Source organism: Cygnus atratus, chromosome 6 (assembly GCF_013377495.2).
Source record: "Cygnus atratus isolate AKBS03 ecotype Queensland, Australia chromosome 6, CAtr_DNAZoo_HiC_assembly, whole genome shotgun sequence".
NCBI classification, from domain to species: domain Eukaryota; kingdom Metazoa; phylum Chordata; class Aves; order Anseriformes; family Anatidae; genus Cygnus; species Cygnus atratus.
Genome location: NC_066367.1, coordinates 23,787,268 through 23,809,065, shown reverse-complemented (window position 1 = coordinate 23,809,065; position 21,798 = coordinate 23,787,268). Strand labels below are relative to the sequence as shown.

Genomic DNA, 21,798 nt, shown 5'->3' with positions numbered 1-21,798 from the left:
CGTAACCGCCAGTTTTGAGGAGGCTGTGGAAAGGGTTGCGTTCTGAGGAAATCAAAAGCTGAAACGTTGTGGAGTGCTGAAAAAAAAAAAGAAAAAAAAAAACCACGTCTCTTACCGCGTGGCTTGCACAATTATTATAGCAAAGTTTCTGATGCAATTCAGCTGACTTCCTGAGATAAGGGGCGACCGGGACTAAACAAAAACGTTCCGTTGGGGCCGGGCCTCACTCCCCCCGCAGCTCTCCCCCCGGCAAGCCCGGGGCGCTCTCCCTCCCCTCTCCTTTTCGCGAGGGCAGGCAGGGTGCTGCGGCCGCAGCGGGGCGCTCAGCGGCGGCCGGATCGCGGTGGCACCCCGGGCTCCCATCCTGCGGCTCCCCCTGGTGCCCGGGCCAGCCCGGTGCCGGCGCTGAGTCACCCCAGCTGTCCCCGTCGCTGTCCCCGCCGCTGTCACCTCCTGGCGGTGCCGGCAGGGGCTGTGCCGGGCGGTGGCTCGGCACCGCGGGCCGCGGGGGTACCACGGCAGGCGTGCGCCCCGGCGGGGCGGCCGCGACCCCGCTGCGGGACACGGCTGGGACAGCAGCACCGAGGAGCACCGAGGAGCACCGAGGAGCACCGAGGAGCACCGAGGAGCACCGTCCCCCGTCCCCCGGTCCTCCGTCCTCCCGTACAGCGGGGAGAGCCGGGGCCGCGTCCGGGGCCGCCCCGGGGGGACGGGGGGACGGGGACACGGGGACGGCACGACGTAGCGGCCCGGCCCCTCTCCCGCACCAACTCTCCCCTATGACCTCACCGACGTGAAGGGCGGCCCCATGACGTCACGAGGCGGCGGCACTTCGGTTGGCTGCGGCCGGTGCTCGTCAAGCAGCAGGAGCCGCCTCCAGCCCCCGCTGCGGCCCGGGCCGGGGGACGCGGGGCGCGGGCGGCCCGGTACGGGCGGGGAGGGCTCGGCTGCGGCAGCGAGGTGGGCACGGGGCCGGGGGGACCGGGGCGCGGCAGGGGGACGGGGGGACGGGGGCGCACGGGGGGACGGGGGCGCACGGGGGGACCGGGGCGCACGGGAAGCGGGGACGCACTTGGAACAGGGGCGCACGGGGAGCGGGGCGCACGGCGGGCACCGGGGCGCACGGCGGGGAGCGGGGACGCACGGGTGCGCGCCCTTCCCGTGCAGCCGGTGGCCGGCGGTCCTTCCCCTGCCGGTGGCCTAGATCCGCTGGCCGCAGCCCGGGGCCGCCCGCCGGTGGCGGGGGGAGAGACGGAAACTTCCAGCAGCTGCGCAGCGCCCGTCGCACCGGGCCGGGCCGCTCCCCCCGCGGCTGGCGGGCAGCGGGCAGCGGGCAGGGCGCCGTGTTTACAGCCCGGCCGGGGGCGGGCCCCGTCCCGGTGCCGGTGCCAGCGCCGGGCAGGGCGAGACGGAGCCGCCGGCCCCGGCTGCGGCTGTGCCGGGGCGGGGGGGCACCGGCTGCTGCCGTGCCGATCGTGCCGCCCTGCTGAGCCCCTGATCCGCTAAGGCCTAATAGCCACTAAGCGCCTTATGGCGGGGGGGGGGGGGGAACCGAGGGCAGCCTCCATGCCCCCCCCCGTCGGGGTGCAGTGCACCGGCATCCCTTGCCTGGGTGAGCTGCGGGGCGGGGGGGGGCACCCGGTGCGGGGCGGGAGGATTTGGGGAGGGCGCAGCCGGGGACGGAGGTGACGCAGCTGCTGGGAGGGGGGCAGAGAGCGGCGTGCCCCCGGAGCCGATAAGGATGCTGCGCGTGGTTCGGGGGGGTGACAGGTTCGGAGGCGGCCAGGGCGGTGGGGAGGGTCCGTATGGGACCTGGGGAGGGTGGGACAGCCCGTGCGTGCTCCCGCAGCGCTCTCATTGCTCTGCGCTGCCTGACCCTGCCGTTCCTCCCCAGCGTCCCCGCGGGACGGCCGCGCGTCATGGTGGACTACTACGAGGCGCTGGGCGTGAGCCGCAATGCCACCGCCGACGACATCAAGAAGGCGTAAGCCTGTGCCAGGCGTGTGCTCGCGCCCTGGCGCGGCCCCCGGCCTTTGTTTCCGTCCGTCTAACGGCGCGGGTTGGCGCTGCCTGTCTGTGCAGAGGCCGGGGCAGTGCTGCACAAAGGCTGCCCTTGTTGGGGCTTGGTGCCCTTGTCCCTGGTGTCAGCGCAGGGCTCGGGATGGGCACAGAGGTCCTGCTGGTGTTCACGAGGGTCTCCTTGTCCCCTCCGAAGGACACGGGGGTGGCGGAGGACGGCTGGCAGAGCCAGCTTGGGAAGACCCCTCCTTGCCAAGAGCTGTGCAGCGACCCAGAGCCCTGACCCAGCTAAAAGGGGGAGGGGGAGAAAAGTTGATGAGAAGCTGTGCGGCTGGGTGCTGGGAGAGCTCGCAGAGCCCAGCCGTGCCCCCGGCACAGCCGTGGCTGCGTGCCCAGGCATCCTGCAGCGAGCAGAGCCCAGCACAGCTCCAGGGACCCATTAGCCCCCGGGAGGGGACAGGGTGTGGGGACCGATGCCCGAGCTGGCGTGCGCCATCGACCCGCTCGTCCTGCCCAGCCAGCGGAGGGGAGCGGGATGCCTGGGGCCATCTGAGGGGGTGGGAATAGAAAACAGCTGTGGGAGGGTTTGTGGCTGCTACGGGTGACATTGCAGGGAGGGCAGGAGCAGCGAGTCCACCTCTGTATGCACAGGGCCTGGGACCAAAGCTGGGGTGAAGCGTTGAAGGGAGAGGCTGTGAATCAGAAGGGCACCAGGGGCTGGTTTAAACCTCAGGAGCTGCGAGCGCTCAGAGGGGCTTGGCTGGCCCAGAGGCCGTGGTGTGCCCACCGCTGACTGTCCTCTGTGCAGGTACAGGAAGGCAGCGCTGAAATGGCACCCGGATAAAAACCCAGACAACAAGGAATACGCTGAGCAGAAGTTCAAAGAAATCGCGGAGGCCTATGAAGTGCTGTCAGACAGTAAGAGGCCACGATGCTGTGCTGCGTGTCCCCCCCCTGCCCTTGGGGCTGCTGACTCTGACACCCCGTGTGTCCTGCTGGGCTCACCCGGCTGGCACCCCTGGGCTGCGTGAAAGCCCCCGTCCCCAGGAGGTAGCAGGTCTCTCCTGCAGCCTGTGGGGCTGGGCTGCCTCCTCACAAAAAGGCTCTCGTGAGCGATGGTGCCCAGGGGGAGGTCTCCCCGCGGGGGCTGGCGCAGCCTTGACCGGTGTTGGGGGCTCAGGGGGAGCAGCGGGGGCTTGTGCCACCCCCCTTCCCTCGCTCCCCGCTGCTCTGCACCCACCTTGGCTGTGGGAACATCACCGCTTCGTGCTCGTGCTGCTGCTTTTGGGCCCAGGCCTGGCTCCCAGCTCCCCCCCAGCCTCCCTCTCTTCTTCTTCCAGAGCAGAAGCGCGATATCTATGACCGCTATGGCAAAGAGGGCCTCATGGGGGCAGGTGAGTGGGGGCAAATGAGGGCTACAGAGGGCTACTGCACCCCCTGGAGCTCCCGCCCTCTTGGGGGTCCCCACCCCGGGCTCCACTTAACCCTCTGCCTCTTCTCTCCAGCAGGACCAGGGGGCTCCAGGGCCGACGCCGGGGCCCCCGAGTTCACCTTCACCTTCCGCAGCGCCCACGACGTTTTCCGGGAGTTTTTCGGCGGGCGAGACCCCTTCGCTGACTTCTTTGGTGCGTGTGGGGTGGGAGGGGAACAGGGGCCGGGGCTGGGGTCCTGGGGCAGCCGCGGAGCTCGGGGACGGTTGGATGCTGCGGGGTCTGGGGGCTGCTGCTGAAGGGGGGCTCCCTGCCTTGCAGACGAGATGCTGCCCTTCTCCGAGCTGCGAGGAGCTGGCCACCGGCACCACGGAGGGGGCCACTTCTTCTCCCCGTTCCCTGGCTCCTCAGGTATGGGTATCACCAGCCCCCGGTGCTGCTCACGCCTGGGCAGCGCCCGGTTTGTCCCCGTGTGCCCCGAGCCCCCCGGGCACTGATGCTGTGGCTCCCTCCTGCAGACTTCTTCGCCTCGTCCTTCAGCTCCGGTGCCGACGCGGGGCTGGGTTTCCGCTCCGTCTCCACCTCCACCACCTTCGTCAACGGCCGGCGCATCACCACCAAGCGGTGAGGGCCCCGGCCGTGCCGGGTGCTGCTCGCACCCTGCTGCTTGCTGCCGGGGTGCTTGGGCCGCCGGCTGACTGTCTGTCTGTCTGTCCGTCTGTCGGTGCCTGCAGGATCATCGAGAACGGGCGGGAGCGCGTGGAAGTGGAGGAGGACGGGGAGCTGAAGTCGATCCACATTGACGGTGAGAGGCTGCTTCGGGGCTGGCCGTGCCACCTGCCCGCGCCCCTTTTTGGGGACCCCCTCCTCCCTTAGCGGGGCTGTGGGGTGCTGCGTGAGAGCTTGGATTTGGGCAGGTTTGGGATTTTTGAGCAGGCGTGGACCCAACCGGGCTCTGCGCTGGGGTGCACGGAGCAGGGGGGGACCGGGATTTGGGGAGGTTGGGACCCGGTGCCAGTAATCCCCCTCCCGTCCCACAGGTGTCCCAGACGACATGGCGCTGGGGCTGGAGCTGAGCCGGCGGGAGCAGCAAGCCTTCCCCAGCCCGCGCCCCCCCTCGCCCCCGCCGCCCGCCCCGCACCGGCCCCAGAGCTCCTCGCCCGTCTGCCTCTACACGGACAGCGAGGACGAGGACGAGGACTTGCAGCTGGCCATGGCCTACAGCCTGTCCGAGATGGAGGCCGCGGGGCACCACCGAGCAGGTGGGCACGGCCCCAGTGCCCCCCCAGCCCCGGGGGGCAGCCCCGGCCCCCCTGCCGCCGGCACGGCCCGCAGGAACCGGGGGGGGGCCGAGCGGGAGCCCCCCAGGGCTGGCAGCCCCTTGGCACCGGGGCACGAGCCTGCCCCCAAAGCGAAGCAGTGGCACTGCCACCTGCTGTGAGCGTGGGGCCGGGGGCTGTGCCCCCCCGCCACGAGCAGGGCCCTCCGTAGGGCATGGAGGGGAGAAGGGGTGCCGGGGTTCAGCGCGGCCCCGTTACAGCGGGGCTGCCCGTGGCTCGGCTCCTGCCTCCCCCGGCAAGGGACGGGGTCTGTGCCCTGCCTCCTTGCTCCTTCCTGGGTGGGGAGGCGGCTGGGGGGGGTCTGGAGCTGGGGGGGCTGCCAGGGTTAGCCTGGCTGCTGGGCGAGGGGCCCTCGGTGGGGTCTCGGTAGGACGGGCAGCTCCGTGCCCCTGGGGACCAGGGCAGGTGGGGGCCTCTCCCTGCCTGCCCTGCAGCCGGGCAGGGGCTGTGACAGTGCCCCCCTGCTGCCGCCCCCCCGCCTGGCCTGGGTGGGCCTGGGGAGGGGGCTTCGGGGGTCTCCCTCCTCGCAAGGAAAGGTGTGTGCGTGCGTGGACTCTGCTTGGTGCCGTGTGTCTGGCTGGACGCCACTGCTCCTGCCTTTACCTCCTCCTCCATCCCTCCTGCTGCAGCCCCTGCCTGCCCCCCCGCTGCCTCCCCACCACGTACCCCACTTCTCCCACCCCTCTCACACCCCACAGGGCACTGGCAACCCCCTGCCTTGGCTGGGGGGGGGGCACCCCAAAGCTGTGACCCCCCCCGGCCGTGCTCCCACCGGGAGGTGGGTGCCAGCTCGGCTGTACTGTGCCTTGGCTCTCCTCCTCCTCCTCAGACCTTCCTCCTTCCTTCCCCATGTCCCACGCGCTCCCAGCACTGGGTTTCACCGGTCGTGTTGTGTCCCCCCCCCCTCCGCTTGTCTCCCCAGGTGTGTTCTGAGGCTGCTGCGCCCGGGGGACCGCGCACGCCCGCTCGCCCACGGAGGCTCTCCGAGCCAGGACTCCGCTTTGTCCCTGCACGGCCACCCCCTGCCACCCCCTTCCCCAGCACCCCCTGCCTCCGTGGGGTTGGGGGGGGACGGGCCCTATGGCCAAGCAGTACCTGGGGGGGTTTTGGGGAGGGGGAACCTCAAGCGTGCCCTGGGGAGGCAGCAGGAGGGGGTGATGGGGGGGCTGGAGCAGGGGGTGCTGTAGCTTAGCCCCAGCTGGCTGCTGTTGGGGTGCACCCGAGGAGGTGGGGGGGATATGGGGGGGACGGGGGGGCAGGCAGTGAAGGGCAGCAAGGCAGCAGTACCAGGCTGTGCCCCTGTAGCCCCCCCAGACCCCGTCTGCCCACAGCAGTCAATAAACCTGTTTGCAGGAGCTGCCGCATGTGGGGTGTCTCTGGCGTGGGGGCAGCCCCAAAACGGGGTGCAGGGTCCCCCCCTGCCCCTGCCTGGGGGCAGCTCTGGGCTCTGCAGCACTGGGGGGGTGCAGGCTGTGCTCCCGGGGGGTGCTTCAGAGCCCGCCACCCCTGCGTGTCCCCCCCCCATGCCCACACAGAGGGAGGCCAGGCCCGGCTGCAGCTGCACCAACGTGACACAAGGACTTTATTCACATCCAGATACAAAATTATATTTCTCTAGAAATTTCTCTTCTGCTCGAGTGACGAGGTGGGAACGACACGGAGGGGACGGGGTGGGGGGCAGGACCAGGACCCCAGCGCAGTGCTCCCCCGGCTGGGGGGGGGGGGAGAATGTGTCCCCACGGCACCATCCCAGCGTCGCCCCCCCCCGGCCCCTCCGCTGCAGGGGATGAGAGGCAGGTCCTGCAGCAGCAGCGGGGGCTCGGTGCCACGGGGCAGGGGAGCAGGGGGGGACAGCGAGCAGCACAGACAGCATTTACAGGGCGAGGAGAGCGCTCGAAGCCAGAGGGCAGGGGGGTGTCGGGGAGTGGAGGAGACGAGAGGGAAGCGGGGGGGGTCCTTGCCATCACTGCGGCAGTGCCTTCAGGATGGCGTTCACCTCCTCGGCCACGGCGGTCAGCGCGAACTCAAACTGGTCCTGGGGGCGCAGAGGAGGGGGTGAGCCTGGGGGCAGCCCCCGCTCGGGGCTGGGGGCAGCCAGGGAGGGGGTCTGGGGTACCTTGGTCTGCACCATGCCGGGCCGCTGGTCGCGGATGTGCTCCAGCGTGGCGGCAATGTCGATCTCCTTCACCCCTGGGGGAGAGGCACGAGGAGGGGCGGAGGTCAGGGCTGAGCCCCCCGCCGCCAGCCAGATGGGGCAGAAGCGCCCGCGGCACCGCCGTACCTTTGGCCATGCGGTTCAGGACCATGTCGACGAGGATGTAGGTCCCGGTCCTGCCTGCGCCGTCACTGCAAGACGTGGATGTTTGGCACAGGGTGGCCAGCTCCAGGGGCCGGCCTGTCCCTGCCTCGCAGCCCCCCCGTCCCCAGCGGTACCTGCAGTGCACGATGATCGGGCAGGAGCGGCCCCGGTAGCACTTGTTCACCTTCCTGCAAGGACAAGAGGCAGCAGCACATCAGCGCCCTGCCCTGCCGGGGGCAGGCTGCACCGAGCAAACGGGGGCAGCGACGTGGCACGGGGGGCCCGGCCCTCGGCTCCTGCCACCTCCCTGGTATGGGACAGGGGATAGCAGGGGGGGTGGCTCTGGTCCGGCGGGGGCACGAAGCCGCGTGCCGGCCCCGGCTGGGCTCCCGGCACGCTCCATGCAGCAGGCACGGCTGCCAACGATCACTTTTGTGACTATGCAACTGGAGCCAGATTACTAGCTGCAAATCACAAAAATGACGCCGGCAGCTGCGAGAGAGGGACAGAGACAGACAGAGAGACACAGCGCATGAGCGGGGCGACGTGCCCGGAGACCCCCGGTGCCCCCAAAAGCAGGGTTCCCTGGCCCCAGCAGGAGCCCCCCCCGGCTGCAGGTGAAGCCGGAGCTGAGCCGCGAGGTGACCAGTTCTGTGCCTGCCCCACGGGGTGTTTCTTCTTGCACCCAGGGCTGGGGAGGGTGCCAAGGCTGTGCCATCCCCACCGCGAGGGCTGGAGGGCCCCCAGCATCTTCCCCTGGTGGCTCGTCCCTGTCCATCGCTCCCCGCCACCGCCAGCCCCCAGCCGAGCTGCGCCCACCCTGCCCAGACACCGGTGCCCCCCCGGGGGGCTGACGCTCACCTGCGGAAGTCGAGGAGGGGCCGGGTGGTGGCGGGGATGCCCTCGGCCGGCCAGCTGAGGAAGTGGAACTGCGTCAGGGTGCGGGTCTCCTGCGACTGCACGTTCTTCAGGTAGAAGCTGCGCACCAGGAAGTCCTCGCACCAGATGTGCTCCGACACCAGGTTCACCTAACCGGGGGGGGGACGGACACGGACACGGGATGGGGTGACAGGGGCCCCGGGGGAGCCTCGCAGCGCACAGCCCCACGCTGGAGAAGCAGGGCAGGGCGGTGCTCCCAGGAGCCCCCCCTCACAAGGATGCTCCCAGCCCTCGCTTGCCTCGTAGATGTGGTACAGGGAGGAGCCTTCGTCCGGCCAGTAGCGGTCACACTGCTTCACGCTGTCCTCGGCCAGGGGGCTCAGCATGACGATGACGGTGCAGCCGTGCTCCCACACCATCTGCACACACAGCGCCGCGGCCGTCACCGCCGGCGGACAGCCCAGGCACGGTGGCCGAGCTGCTGGGACCCGGCTGGACCGCAGTGAGCAGCACCAGGACCAGGGCGGAGGAGCCCCGGCTGTGTGTGGGGCAGCCCCCTGTCCCCAGATTGCTGGGGGACGCTCACCTGCCAGAAGTCGGCGATGGTGTGGGACAGCGGTCCCTGCGTGGCGATGTACGCTGGCATCCGCGGGTCGTGCTCGATCTGCAGGGGGAGGGGGGGGGGGGGGGTCACAGGGATGCGGCACCAGGAGGGGCCCCGGGGGCAACAGGGCTGAAAGGGAGCTCCAGCTGCCACAGCCGGGGGGAATGGATTTTAACATCTGAATCCTGGGACGGGTGTGTCACGGGATAGCCCGGATGGATGCACGCTGGGTCTGGCCCCGCCTCACAGAGCCGAGCCCGTGGCAGGGTGGGACCCCCCCGTGGGACCCCCGCGCTCACTCACGATGGGGCTGGCATTGATGAAGTCGCTGCGGGACGGGTTGCTCTCGGCTTTCAGCTTGATCCGCACGTGGTCATCTGGGGAAAAGGAGCCGGGGAGGCCGTCAGCACCCAGGGCAGCACCTGCCAGCTACCTGGGGCACACCGCAGCCTGCCTCGGCCTCAAGCATCCCCCTGCCCCTCGCGTCCCTCCTGCCTCCCCCTGGCAGCAGGTCCCCGGGCCGCTCACAGGGCACGTAGTCCGGGTTGCGGTTCTTCTTCAGGTTGGCTTCGCTCTGGGCAACGGAGCAGACGCTGGGCTCGGCCTGGTAGGCGCACAGAGCCTGCCACTCCTTGGCCAGCCGGTCCCGGTTGCGGAGGTGGTCCTCCATGTAGGCCTGGCACGGAGAGAGGCGGGGGTCAGCACGGTGACGGGGGGGGGGGGTCCTCGAGGGGCCGTATCCCCGCCGGGAGGGCTCACCAGGATCATGTGCCCGGTGGAGATGTCCATGTTGGACTGGACGGGCTCCTCGCACCAGGACGGCGTGCTGCTGTGGGAGCTGGGGCTGGGCTGCGGGGCATCGCTGAACTGCGACGAGACGCTGCTCACCCGCGACGTCTCCGCCGGCGCTGCGGGGGCCTCGGCGCGGCCGAACAGCGACTTGGTGGCCATGTGCTGGCGGCACAGCTCCTGGGGACGCCGGCCAGGACCCCAACCCTCAGCTGCAGGGCACCCCCTGCGCACCCCCCTGAGCAGTGCCGATGCAGTTTGGCCGCATCCCGCGGCACCCAGCACCCCTACCTGGTACTCGAGGGTGCTGTCGGCGGCACCCTCGGGCCCCAGGGCGGCCAGGCGCTCCTTCTCCCGCTGCTTGGCGTGCTGCCGGAGGCAGAAGGCCGCGGCGGCCGCGATGGAGACGCCGGCCACGCAGGCCAGGGCGATGAAGGTCAGCAGCACCGAGTGGAAGCCGTCCCCGAAGCGGGAGGGGTGCGGGTAGGCAGCCGCCTCGTTTCGCTGGGGGCAGAGCCGAGCAAGGATTAGCGGGGGGCATCTGCACGGGGGGAAGACCCCGTTCTGCGTCGTTTTTGAGGGGCTAAAGCAGAGCGAGGATGGTTGGGGCTGTGCTGCTCCTCCCAGCACACGGCTGGGGCAGAGCTGGTGTCCCCCTGGGGACATGCGTGCCGCTGTTTGCACCCGCCTGCATGGCGCACGGCTCACACTCGTGTCCCTGGGGATGCGGAGGGTTGCAGCCTGCATCCTACCGCTCCCAGCACCCGGGGGCTGCTCCCTGGGCCCCCCAGCCTGGGATGCCCCATTCCTGGCCCTTCTGTGGGGCAGGAGCCTGGGCTCAGCGCGCTCCTGCCCCATCCACCCCAAGAGGCTGAACCTCCTCAACCCCTCATCCCGCACGCTGTGGCAGGAGGGTGCTGAGCCCTCGCTGGATGAACCCCCCAAGGCTGAGCCCCCCTTCTGCCGGGTCCGGGGGCAATCCGCCCCCCCCCAAAAAAAAAAACTCCCCACACACCCAATGCGGCGCCGGAGCCTGGCATTACCTCACTGCCTCGGGCTGCCATTGGCCACGGCCCGGTGAGGTTACCGGGGGGATGCGGCGTCACCGCCATCACCATCCTCACCGTCACCATCCCCGCGTCATCCCTCACGCTGCCGGGGATGCCCCCGCCCCGGGGGGTGAGGGGGAGGCCCCGGGGGGGGGGGGGCGCAGCTTTTTGCCACCCCCTCCCCAAGGGGACCTCGGCTGCGGCGAGCACGGTGCCAGCAGCCCTGCGTGAGGCCCCCACCTCTCATCCTGCCCCCCACCCCGAGCCCGGAGCGGGGCTGGGGACCGAGAAGGTCCCCGCAGCAAGAGCTGCTTCAGCCTCCTCCGAGCGCCGCTCCCTCATCTCCCGGCTCCTGCCACTTGTCACATCCAGCGGGTTGCCATAGCGATGCTCCACGGTGCTGATGGAGGCGCTGCCTCGGTGCCCAGGGCCCCCCTCCATGGCCTTCCCCCACCAGGGTCCCCAGATCTCTCCACAGGGGAGGAGGGGTGGGAAATGGGGAGCCGGGGCTCGGGGCTTGCTGTACCCGTCCCCAGGCTGCAAACACGGGGGCTGTGCTCGGTCCCCACCTCTGGCCCCGCTCCCCCGCCCCGGGAGATGGCTCCCGAGGTCCCAGAGGGGCACGGGGAAGGGGTGCCCCCCTCCCAGCAGATGGCTGCTGCTCCATCCCTGCCCCCAGCTGCTTTGCTGTTCCCTGGGGGGATGGCATTTTCCCTGCCTGGTCCCCAGGGTGCTCAGGGCACAGCGCAGAGCTAGGACGGCCAGGCCCTTGCTAGAGAAGGGTGCACGGGTTGTAGGGAAGTGAGGGTACGAGATCAGCCCCGGGGGGCGCAGCCTGTAGCCCCCCTGGTCCTGGAGGACGCCGCCCTCTGCTCCCCGGGGACCCCCAGAGCCCCACGCTCACCGCAGCCCCCCGCTGCCCACCCCAGCCCCAAGGGACGGCCCCGCCGTGCCCCTACCTCTCCCACTCCCGTCTGCACGATCTTCAGGCCCAGCTCTGCCTCCAGCTCTGCCTTCATTTGCTCTGCGGATGGAAGATGCTCAGACGGAGGGAAACAAAAAAAAAAAAAAAAAAAAGGGGGGGAGGGGGGCAGGAGCAGGGGAACCCCAGCCCCGAGCCCACTCACCAGCCCGGCTGGCCACGTCGGCCAGCGAGAGGTTCTGGGCGTTCTGCCGGACGCGGAAGGTGAGCGCAGGACCCACGACGCTGCCGGGGGACACAGGGTGAGACCGGGGTGTGCAGACCCCGTCCCCATCCCCTCCCCTCCTCGGGTGGCCGTACAACCCGCACCCTCACCTGATGTTGATGAAGCTGGCGGTGGAGAGGTGCACGCGCTTGGCGAGGAGCTCCAGCAGCCGCACGCCGGCGGCCAGCCCCAGCGGCCTGCGGGGAGCAGAGGCAGGGTGAGGAGGGGGCTGCAGGGGGGGGTACACAGCCCCCATGCCGGGGATGGGGTCTGCACATGCTCAGGGAGCCCCGACGTGGCTCTCACTTCTGGTCCGTGACGATGTAGCCGTACTCATCCGGCGGCCGCGTGCCCCGCTGTGCCCCACCGCCGTCCTTCGCCTCCGTGTAGCTCTTCTTCTCCACCGCCACCAGTGTCCCGGGGCCGAGCGTGTCCCCCCCGTGTCCCCGCTGCGGCTCTGCTGGGGGGGCTGGCGAGTAGCCTCCCCGGCCCCTGGGCACATCCGCGGGGGAGCTGCTGGCTGTGGTTTTAAGGGGCGGCGCCGCGGAGGAAGGGGGCACCGGCTCCTCTCCGTGCTGCATGTCCCCTTCTGTCACCTGGACGGAGGGGAAGGGAGGCGCTGAGACCCCCGGGGGGAGCCCTGGGCGGGCTGCGCCCCCTCCCCACGCACGCACACCCCACCTGCGGCACGGCGGCGCCCTGCTGCACGCTGACACGTTTCGCTGTGGGCGCTTCGGGGCTGGCAGCACCTGGGAAGGGGAGAGATGGAGATCCCACAAGGAGCCCCGAGGAGAGGCAGCGCCCCACGCCCCACGCTGCGAGACCCCACGCCCAACTCACCAGAGCTCTGGAGCAGCTGGAGCAGGGCGGAGAGGCTGCTCAGCTGCTGGGGGCTCAGCTCGGGCAGCCCCAGCCCGTAGCTGGCCAGGAGGGAGGCCAGCCTCTTCAGGGAGGCATCTGCAAGAGGGCACAGCGTCAGGTCGGAGCCCCTGCAGCGCCCAAGGGCTTGGGAAGCAGCAGGCAGGGGTTTGGGGTGGGATATGCTGCTCACAGGCTGCACCAGGGGGCTAGCAGGCGTGAAGGCAAATGGGATGGAGAGCCCGGACCGGGAGGAACCCGTACCTGTCTGCGCAAGGGGTGGCTGGGCGGCCAGGGGCGCCGGCTGCTCCCGCTCCTCCACGTCCCTGAAGTCTCCGGGGAGCCGCAAGCCGTGCGGGAGCCGGCTGCCGGCGGGGTCCGTGCGGCCGTTCTTCTCCCGGGGCAGGGAGAGCATGCCCAGGTCCTGGAAGAGATGCCCCCCGTCCGCCCCCGGCTGCCCGCCGTAGGAGGGCACGGGGCCGGCCCCAAAAAGGGCCTGGGCAGGGACCCGGCCCAGCAGCGAGGCGGTTTCAGGGCTCTGCCTGGCCGTGCTGCCGGGGAGCTGGTGAGCGCTGTCCTGGTAGCCGAACTGCAACCAGAACCGTGTCCTCGGGTCAGAGCGCAGCAGCCCCCTGCCCATCCCCACCTTTCTGGCGGGGGGGGGGAAAGGAGAGGGGCTGCACACCTTGTGGTAGGAGTAGGGGTGCAGCAGGGCCTCCTCGTAGCCCAGCTGGGGCGGCGGGGGCAGCAGGAGGTGCTCCAGGTAGCGCTGCAGCAGGGCGGCGGGCAGCAGCGCCGGGGGCTGCCCCACGTGCGGGGCTGGGGGCACGCCGGGGTCCGGGGGCAGCAGGGCTCGCCGGGGGGAGCCGCGCAGGGGCAGGAACCTGGGAGGGAACAGCGCGGGGTGACCCTCCTGGGTACGGGGTGCCCCCAGCCCCGTTTGGGGGGAAGACCCCGCAGGGAGGAGCGCGGCCAGGCCGGAGGGTGGCCCTGCCCCACCTGTCCCTGGCCGCGGGCTCCAGCGAGGGCGGCGGGCGGAGGCGGGGGATGCGCTCCATCTCCTGCGAGATCACGTACTGGGTGACGCCGTCCTGCCACGAGAGCCCTGAGCAGGGAGGGGGCCGTGAGACACCAGGAGGCTGCCCTGGGATCCAGCTGACCCTGCGTTCGGCCCCATTCCCCCCAGGGTCAGCTGCATCCCTGCTCACCCCACCCCAGCCTCGGGCCAGCAGGACCCCAAACGCTCCTGCGCCCTACAGCGCCACTACACAAGGCGGCCTGACGCCCTGCCCCCACGGCGCTGCCCCTTCACCTTGTGCCATGAGGTGCCGCAAGACATCCTGCAGGCGCTGGAGCACCGGGGAGGTGACCTGGAAGTAGGGTCTGTCCTGCGCCGAGCCCACCTGGCACTGCCCAAACAGCCCATCTGCAACAGAGCGGGGCGGTGGGGCACGGGGGGCAAACAAACACCCCGCGGTGGAGAAGGGGGGCACCTTTCTCCTGCCGTGCCCAACCCCCCCCCGGCATACCCCAAGTCGCCCTGCGTCCTCCCCAGCTCCTTGGAAAGGGCCGGGAGACGGGACCCCCCCGGCGCCTCCAGGCACTTACCCTGCACACACACCTCCTGGGGGGCGCACAGCCTCCGGTCAAACAGGCAGCCTGGGACGGACGGACAGACAGACAGAGCCAGGACGGTCAGAAGGGGGGGGGGGGGGGGGCAATGGGGTTTGCTCAGCAGCAGCAGGACGGACACCTGCCTGGGGACCTCTGCTCCGCGCGTAAGTGCCACGGGGGCGCAGAGGCGTCTGCGGGGGGCAAAGCCTGGTGGCACAGGGCCCCAGCGCACGCCTTCCCCTGGCCCCAAAGCCACGAAGGGGGCTCGGGGCGGGGGGGGGGGGGGAAGCCTGGAAGTCTTTGGGGTGCCCGGAGCAGTTGGGAAGGGACGGCTGGGAGCTGCAAGACCCCGTCTGTCGCCCACCCACACGCGGCACTACGAGGCGGGGACGCAGCCCCGCGCCCTGCTACGCGGGGACCCGCTCTGCCTGCGCGGGGGGACCCCAGGCACACAGATGGGGCGGGGGGGGGGGGAGAGGGGGGCTCTCCGCTCGTTTCGGGGGGCGGCTTCCCCCTTCCTCCCCCCCGCATCTCGGTCCAAGACCGTCAGCAGCGAGACGGCAGCAGGCGATGACTCAGCCCCGGATGGCGAGGAAGGAACGAGAAAACAACCGGGGGGAGGGGAGGGAGGGGCCCGCCGAGCCCGCCGCGGGGGGGACGGGGGCAAGTGGGGGTGCAGGTGTGGGGGGGTGGTCCCCCGAAAACCCCCAAACCCCGGCACCCGCGGGCTGCGCCGCGCCAGCTCCCTGGGGGGGGGGGGGGGGGGGTGGGGGGACAAACGGGGGGACGGGGCAACGAGCGGGGAGGGGGCGGCGGGATGCGGGGGGCTTTGGCCCCGGAGGGGTGAGGGGGGGTCCGGGGGGGGTTCCCGGGGGTGGGGTCCCCGGGGGTGCCGGTCCCGGGGCGGCGGGGCCGGCCGGGCGCTGTCCGCGGTGCTGAAGCGGCGCCGCCGCGTCCCGCCGGGGGAGGCACCGGCCCCGGGAGGCCGCCCCGGGCAGGGCAGGGCTCGGCCGCGGCCGCTCCGGCGCCGTCTCCGGTTGCTCCCGGGGCTGGCGGGACCCCGCGGGGCGGCCCCGAGGCGCTGCCGTCCCCGCCGGGGTGGCCTCGGGGGCGATGGACGGAGCGGCACCGGCCCGCCGGTGGTGAGTCAGCGGCTACCGTGCGGCCGGTAACGGCACCCGGTGCCCCGGAGCCCCGGGCGGGGGCCGCGCAGGACGGGCGGGCGGGCGCACCGGCGGCTCTCGCCTCCCGGCAGAGGGCGGCCAAAGGGCGCCGGTGTCCGGGGGGGGGGGGGCGGGGAACCGCCGCCGCCGCTCGGTACCGCTGCCCCGGCCCCCATCCCGGCGGCACCCCGGGGCCCGACCCCGCCGGCCCAACCGGCCGCAGCGGCGGCCCTCCCGCCGGAGCAGCGGGGCTCTCCCGGCGCCGGCGCCGGTCCCACCGCGCAGGGCCACCCCCGGCGAGCGCCCCCCGTCCCGGTGCCCCGGCCTCACCGTGCGCGGCGGTGGCGGTGGCGCCGCCGGCCCGCGGCAGCCCGCGGGCGGCCACGAGGAGGAGGCAGAGCAGCGCGCGGAGCAGCCGCCGCCCCATGCTCCGCTCACGGCCGCACCATGGCGCACCCGCCGCCGCGCCCCCGCCGCCGCCGCCGCCAACCCGCGCCCCGCCGCGCCGCGCCGCCGGCCGCGCCCCCCGCCGCCGCCCCGCCAATCACAGCCGGCCCGCCGCCGCGCCGCGGCCAATGGGAGCCCGCGACTTTTTTCCCTCCCCCCTCAGACGGAGCGGAGGCAAAGCCGTCGCGCCCCGCGCCGCTGCCAATCGCTGCGTCCCCCGAGGCCAGCCACGCCCCCCCCGGGGGTGTGTCGGCGCGCCGCGGCGCCAGTGGCTCCCGCCTGGGCCACGCCCCCGGAGCCGGGCCAATGGGCGGCGAGCGCCGGGCCACGCCCTCACACCCCGGGCCCGCGGGAAAGGCGCCGTGGCGCGCCCGGAGCCGGAGCGCGGGAACGCGGCACCAGGGGGCTGCGGGGCCGGGCGGGCACCGCCGTGCCCTGTGCACCCCCCTCTTCCCCGGCACTGCCGGCTCCTGGGGCCGTCCTGCACCGCCCCGTGTCACCTCCCACCCCGCACCCCCCCCGCTGGCCCCCCGGCCCAGGCAGCTCCACGCCCCCCAGGACCCACGCCCCTCTCTTCCCACTGCAACCACATGCACGGACACGCTGCTGAGACAAGAGGAGCTTTAATCGGGGCTGAGCCCCCCCCGGGAAGCCCCCTCGCCGCCCTCAGTCCACCAGCAGGCTGCCGCTGACAGCTGGCAGGAGCTCGAAGAAGGCCTGGAAGGAGGCAGCCCATCAGGGGGAGCAGGGGGAGCCCCCCGCCGGGGGGGGGACGGTGGCAGCGCAGCCCCCGCCTCGCACGGAGCAGGACCACGTCGCCATAGAAACCCAGCGCTGAGTCAAGGCAGCGCCGGTTGCCATAGGAACCATTTGGGGATGGCAGGCACCGGGAAGGCTGGGATAGAGGGGGGGGGGTGAGGGGGCACCGCTGGAAGCGGGGAGCACGGCAGGGTGGGACCCGAGCCGGGGGGTGGATGGGGATAAAGGAGTGCGGGGATGTGGAGCAGTGGGGGCAGGGGTTCGAGGGGAAAAGGGGGGTGGGGGTGGGGGCACCGGGCTCACCTTGAAGAGGGTGATGCTCTGCAGCACCCCCGAGGTGCAGCACATCTCGCGGATGGAGTGCATGGCCAGCTGCGGGCAGCCCATGTCCAGCACGCGCAGCCCCAGGCGGGACGCCAGGATGGGGCCGATGGTGGTGCCGCAGGGCGTGTCGTTGCGCACCATGAACTCCTGCGCGGGGACACGGCGTCGGCGGCTGCCCCCAGCGCCCCGCAGCCCCCCTCGGGGGGCCCAGCAGGGCCACTCACCTGCAGGGGGACGCCCACGCGGGCGGCGATGTCCCGGATGACCGCCTCGGTGACAGCCGTGGAGGCGTAGCGCTGGTTGCTGTTCACTTTGATGACGGGGCCCTGTGCAAGGGAAGGCACGCTGAGGTCTGGGATCGCACGGGGCACGCTGTGCACCTGGGCTCAGGAGCGCCCGGGAGAGACGCACGCTCAGAGACACCGCCACACCCCATGCCACCGGGCTGTTCCCTCCTCCCCGGGACAGCCCCACGGGGCCGGCCCCAGCTCCGAGCCAGGAAGGGCTCCAGGGCGAGGGCTGCAGTTCCAGGCAGCTAACTGCGGGTACGTGGCACAGCGGAGCCATGAGGCAGGACAAAGTACAAACGCTGGAGTTGGACCCGGGGCTGCACTCTGGGGAGCGGCTGGGTGCCTCATGCTGCCGCAGGGCAGCACCGGGTCTGGCACGAAGCAGAAGCCGTGCTCACCTTGTGGAAGGCTGGCCGATGGTTCTCCTCGTGCTTGTCTCTGCAGAAGAGCAGCACAAGTTTCACGCTGCAGCCCTCCCTCCTGCCACTGAGAGAGAGGTGTCCCCCCCGGTGAGGGGCAGGGCTCCCGCATACTCACACATAGTTGGGGTGCACGGCGTGGGCCATGTCAGCGCTGATCATGTAGGACTTGGCCACAGCCTCCTCAAAGGCCGTGAGGTTTTGTGGCGACGCCGAGATCCGGCGCAGCACCAGCTCCGTCAGCAGGGACTCCGCGCCCTGCGCGCTCTCCGACCCCACCTGCCAGGACACCATCAGCACACCGCACCCAGCGCCACCCCAGGGGACAGCCGGGTGACGGGGTGCTCCCCCCAGCCGGCAGGCGGGCTGCCAACCACACCAGGCTTTGTGGTGGGGTGACCAAAGCCTATCTTGCCCCTCAGGTCCTGCCAGACACCGGCGACGGAGAGCAAAGAGGACGGAGCCCCTCTGTGTGGCTGCCCCCCGGCTGTGCCCTCACCTCTTCATTGTCGTAGAGCGCAATGAGACGCACGTTGGGCTCCTGGGAGAGGGAGGAGGGTGCTGAGCACGAGTCGATCAAGGCCTGGAGGCATGGAGGAAGAGAAAGGGCACCAGCCTGAGTGCCACCCCATCGCAGGAAGCTCAACACCGAGCTGGTGGGAATTTCCCCAGGAGAACCCAAAGCACCAGGGAGAGGAGCTGTGAAGCCGGCACCCTTGGGAGCTGCTGGGCGCGCCACACACGCAGCGCAGCTCCCATCCAGCCCTGGGTCCTCTGACGAGCAAGACCCCCCTGGGAACCAGCTCATGGCCCCACTAAACCAAACCAAGTCCCATGGGGGCCACGCTGCAGTCCCAAGGCTCCTTTCCTGCTCCGCTCACCTGCAGGGCACAGTAGCAGCTGTGCAGGTTGTCCAGGCGCGGGGAGAAGATGAACTCGTCAAAGGCACCACCGAGAGTCTGCAGGCAGAGGGCGAGGAGCAGGACATGAGCTTCGGGTCACCAGAGGCACGCTGGATGTGTCCCAAACCCGGCCCCTCACGAGCCACCTCCTCGCAGCGGGCCCGGCTCCCAGCAGAACCTGTGCAGGCACGCTGCGTGCGGGCAGGGGAGGCTCCTGCCCCTACTCACCGCCGGCTGCGTATCCGCCAGGCACAGCTCCAGCTCCACGATCTGCTCCGGTTTCACCCCCAGCTGGGTGCAGAGCAGGGAAAGCAGCACGGGGCTGTGCCGCTCTGTCTGGGAAGGAAGCAGGGCTGTGGGCAGGCTGCCGGGAAACCTCCCCACCACGCCATCGCCCCTGGGAGCACCGGGAAGCCACCCGTGACAGCTTTATGGGGGCTGCCCCCCTTTCTGTGTGCTGGCTGGGAACAGAGCACAGCGGAGCGGGTGTGCAGTGTACGTGGTGAAACTCGGGGTTACCAGCAGGGAACAGGGAGAAGGGGAACCTGAGGGCTGGCAACCAAAAGGTGGCACATGGAGGTCCTGGCACGAGCCTCCTCTAGTCCTGGACGCCTAGCTCACCTGGGCGGCAGCGTTGCACGGTGTGCCCTCCATGAGCACCTCCTTTTCCAGCTCCTCCTGCACAGCAGTGGCCAGAATGGGGACCCTGGGGGAAGACGGTGCTGTCAGCACACGGGGCTTTGCTCAGCCCTCTTGCTCAGGTCACACACGAGCGTGCCCTCCCGGCGTGCCCGCCCTGCTCCCCAGGGAGTCACCGTCTCGCCGAACGCAGCGAGGACACACCGAATGTTAAGCACAGGACTTACAGGTGGTGCTCGGTGTTGGGCCCGAAGCTCTCATTGACGCTGCGCTGCAGATGGATGGCCAGGTGGGGGATGCGCAGGACGGGCCGCTCCACGTGCACCAGGCGCTGCTCCAGGCGCCCCGTGCTCGGCTCCTGAAACACAGGGAGCACTGCTCGGCCGCCCTGCGGGGCCACGGGGGCAGCAGCGGGCCCCGCTCGGGGTGAGGGCAGGCACCCGAGCCACCATCCCCGCGCCAGGGCTCACCTTTACGATCACCCTCCCTGCCACCGTGAGGTCGCGGTCGAACCAGGTGTTCCAGATGCCCCCTCCGTAGGTCTCCACTCCCACCTGCACCGTGCCCACCTGGCCCCGCTTGGAGCGCCGCTTCACCTGGGTGAGGGCAGAGACGTCGCCGGCACCGCAACGCCCCGGGGGGCTCGGGTGGGCACCGGGAGCCGTGGGGGCTCACGGAGAGCTCCCCTTTCGCCCACGAAGCGTGTCCGGGCGGTGCTGGTGCTCGCTCACCCTGAGGCAGGGGCTGTCGGTGTGCGCCCCGAGCAGGCTGAAGCCGTTCCCCGGCTGGAACCGTCCTCCGACGGCGAAGGCGATGAGCGTCGAGTGGTTCCTGGTGACGAAGTACTGCGGGCAGAGGCGCGCGGTGAGGGTCCCCACCTCGCCGCCACGGCTCCCCCGGCGGGGAAGGGGCCGCCCGAGCCCCCAGCCCACCTTGCTGGCGGGGCGGATGTCCCAGTGCTCCGTCTCCTTCAGCTCCTGGAAGCCAGCCTGCAGCAGCCGGCTGCGGCACTCGGCCACCGCTGCGGGGGGGAAACGGCGCCGTTACCGGGGGGCTGGGGGGGTTTTGGGGGAGGGGGATGCAGGACGGGGGGGGGGGGGGGGTAGGGTTCCTTACCATGGTAGGGCGAGGGGCTGCGGTTCACGAACCTCACCAGCTCCTGCGCCGCCGCCTGCACGGCCTGCTTCGGGGCTTGGGTCGCCGCCTGCGGGGACCGGCACCGGGGTCACCCCGCGGCTCGGACACCCCCAGACCCCCCCCCAGCCGGTCCCGGACGGCGGCTGGACCCCCTCCTCGGGGGGACCCCGTCCCCGCCAGCTCCCTCCCGCCCGGTACCTGCATGGCCGCCGCCGCCCCGGCCCGGCCCGCCCCGCGCCCGTGCGCCCCCCGGTGCCGCGGAGGACCGGAGGCAGCGGGCAGCCCTCCCCCGTCCTCCCCCCCCCCCCCCCCCACCGCTCCCGGGGAGCGCCGTGCCTCCTGCAGCGTGCTCCGGGCACCTCGCACCGGGCGCCCTGCGCCCTCCGGGGACGCGGTGCCCAAGGGCGCTGCAGCTCCCGGCAGCGTGCGAGCAAGGGGTGCCCCCGTCGGTTGCGCCCGTCCTGCCCGGCGCTGCGGGGGGATTGTGCACGCTGGGTCGCCCTGGGGTCGTGGCCGGGGGCACGGCTCCCTGTGGCGCTGCTTCACCCCGGCTTCGGCGCTGCCTGGGCCTCGCGAGGAGCAAGCCCTCGGTGCCACGTCCGCCAGGGGACCGTGGCCGCGGGTGGCGGTGCTGCCCGCCGTGCTGCGCCGGCTGGGGCAGCCCGGAATGGGAGCAGTCAGGGTGGCTCCTGGCCTCGCCCTCACCTCATCCCCCGGCACGGGTCGGGGTCGGCAGCTTGAGGGCTCCCACCAGCACCCACGTCATTTCCCAGCAGGACTCCGTTTTCCCTGAAAGCAGCGTGGCTCAGGGGGGGACGCACGTGGCAGCCCGTGAGTGGTACAGAGGGGCCAGGTGCTGGGTGCCAGCCGGATTCCCAGCTCCTGAGTCACCAGCATTGGGCACCGTTAGCCTGAGACGTCGTCCGTGTCCAGGGGAATGGAAACTGGCGGTCCTGCCGCCCCTGACCCGGGACCTGCCGTGCCGGCAGCTCACGACAGCTCCGGATTTATGCTCCCAGCCCCCAGCACCTGCCTCTCCCCCCCCCCCGGAGGGGAACAAGTGCCCCCACCTCCTGGCACCCCGCGAGCAGACAGCTGGGGGGTCTCCATGTCAACCGCAGCCACCACAGCAAAACACAGGGCCAGTGCTGCACCAGGGCAGGGCCGGGCGCCCAGCACCCCTTGCCCTTCACCCTCCTTCTGAGGGGACCCTGTGCCACCGTCCACCTGCTCCTCCTGCCACCATCACCCCCACTGCTACGGGCACCCGGCTGCTCGGGTCCCGGCTCTGGGGACATTTCCGAAGTGGGTGCCTGGATCAGGTGTGTCCCCGGAGCCCACGGGGACCCCAGGATGGACTGTAGGATGCGGGTTGCCCTGGATGGATGTGTCCCCAGTGGCTGGGTGTGGGATCGAGGGGGTGCCCTGGGGCTGGGGTGCCCGGGGTGGGTGTGCCTGGGATGGGGGTGCCCAGGGTGGGGGCGTGGGTGAGTGGCAGTGCCGGGTGTGGCCCCTGCCCAGCGCCACGGTCGGTGAGCAAAGGGCAGCGCCTTGGCATGCGGCAGCTATTCCTGGAGCCACGGGGGCTTCCCGAAAAAGCTCCCGGAGTCTATTTCTGGGCACTGACTCACCCCTGGCTGGGTGCTGGGG

General features: G+C 71.5%; 3 protein-coding genes across 5 annotated transcripts; 1 reads left to right on the top strand and 2 right to left on the bottom strand.

The window, feature by feature from the left end:
• The first annotated feature begins 864 nt into the window (after positions 1-864).
• DNAJB2 (DnaJ heat shock protein family (Hsp40) member B2) lies at positions 865-6,304 on the top strand. 2 transcript variants are annotated; one of them, XM_035571169.2, is made up of 10 exons: positions 865-960; positions 1,895-1,984; positions 2,828-2,937; positions 3,360-3,413; positions 3,528-3,644; positions 3,771-3,860; positions 3,968-4,073; positions 4,184-4,254; positions 4,490-4,711; positions 5,712-6,304. In XM_035571169.2, the coding sequence occupies exons 2-10, from the start codon at positions 1,920-1,922 to the stop codon at positions 5,720-5,722; spliced, it is 846 nt and encodes a 281-aa protein (XP_035427062.1). In that variant the 5' UTR covers positions 865-960; positions 1,895-1,919; the 3' UTR covers positions 5,723-6,304. The 2 variants fall into 2 exon arrangements, with proteins under 2 accessions (XP_035427062.1, XP_035427054.1); XM_035571161.2 differs by having other exon boundaries at positions 3,525-3,644.
• Positions 6,305-6,343: 39 nt separating this feature from the next.
• Positions 6,344-15,658, bottom strand: PTPRN (protein tyrosine phosphatase receptor type N). The gene is made up of 23 exons (XM_035569761.1): positions 15,562-15,658; positions 14,063-14,113; positions 13,767-13,880; positions 13,454-13,559; positions 13,140-13,338; positions 12,719-13,043; positions 12,437-12,553; positions 12,278-12,345; positions 11,903-12,192; positions 11,707-11,793; positions 11,537-11,616; positions 11,369-11,433; positions 9,652-9,864; positions 9,331-9,540; positions 9,100-9,247; positions 8,875-8,948; positions 8,554-8,631; positions 8,267-8,386; positions 7,950-8,116; positions 7,223-7,276; positions 7,071-7,135; positions 6,906-6,979; positions 6,344-6,824 (listed from the first exon to the last, which is right to left on the bottom strand). The coding sequence occupies exons 1-23, from the start codon at positions 15,656-15,658 to the stop codon at positions 6,753-6,755; spliced, it is 2,874 nt and encodes a 957-aa protein (XP_035425654.1). The 3' UTR covers positions 6,344-6,752.
• A 627-nt stretch (positions 15,659-16,285) lies between these two features.
• On the bottom strand, positions 16,286-20,389 carry DNPEP (aspartyl aminopeptidase). Of its 2 annotated transcripts, XM_035569611.2 has the most exons (15): positions 20,347-20,389; positions 20,128-20,215; positions 19,944-20,032; positions 19,743-19,856; positions 19,482-19,607; positions 19,239-19,369; positions 18,994-19,078; positions 18,601-18,708; positions 18,352-18,429; positions 17,970-18,053; positions 17,589-17,749; positions 17,450-17,489; positions 16,986-17,087; positions 16,741-16,908; positions 16,286-16,395 (listed from the first exon to the last, which is right to left on the bottom strand). In XM_035569611.2, exons 1-15 carry the CDS (start codon positions 20,350-20,352, stop codon positions 16,345-16,347), a joined length of 1,431 nt encoding a protein of 476 aa, XP_035425504.1. In that variant the 5' UTR covers positions 20,353-20,389; the 3' UTR covers positions 16,286-16,344. The 2 variants fall into 2 exon arrangements, with proteins under 2 accessions (XP_035425504.1, XP_035425493.1); XM_035569600.2 differs by having other exon boundaries at positions 19,743-20,032.
• Between the last annotated feature and the right edge of the window lie 1,409 nt (positions 20,390-21,798).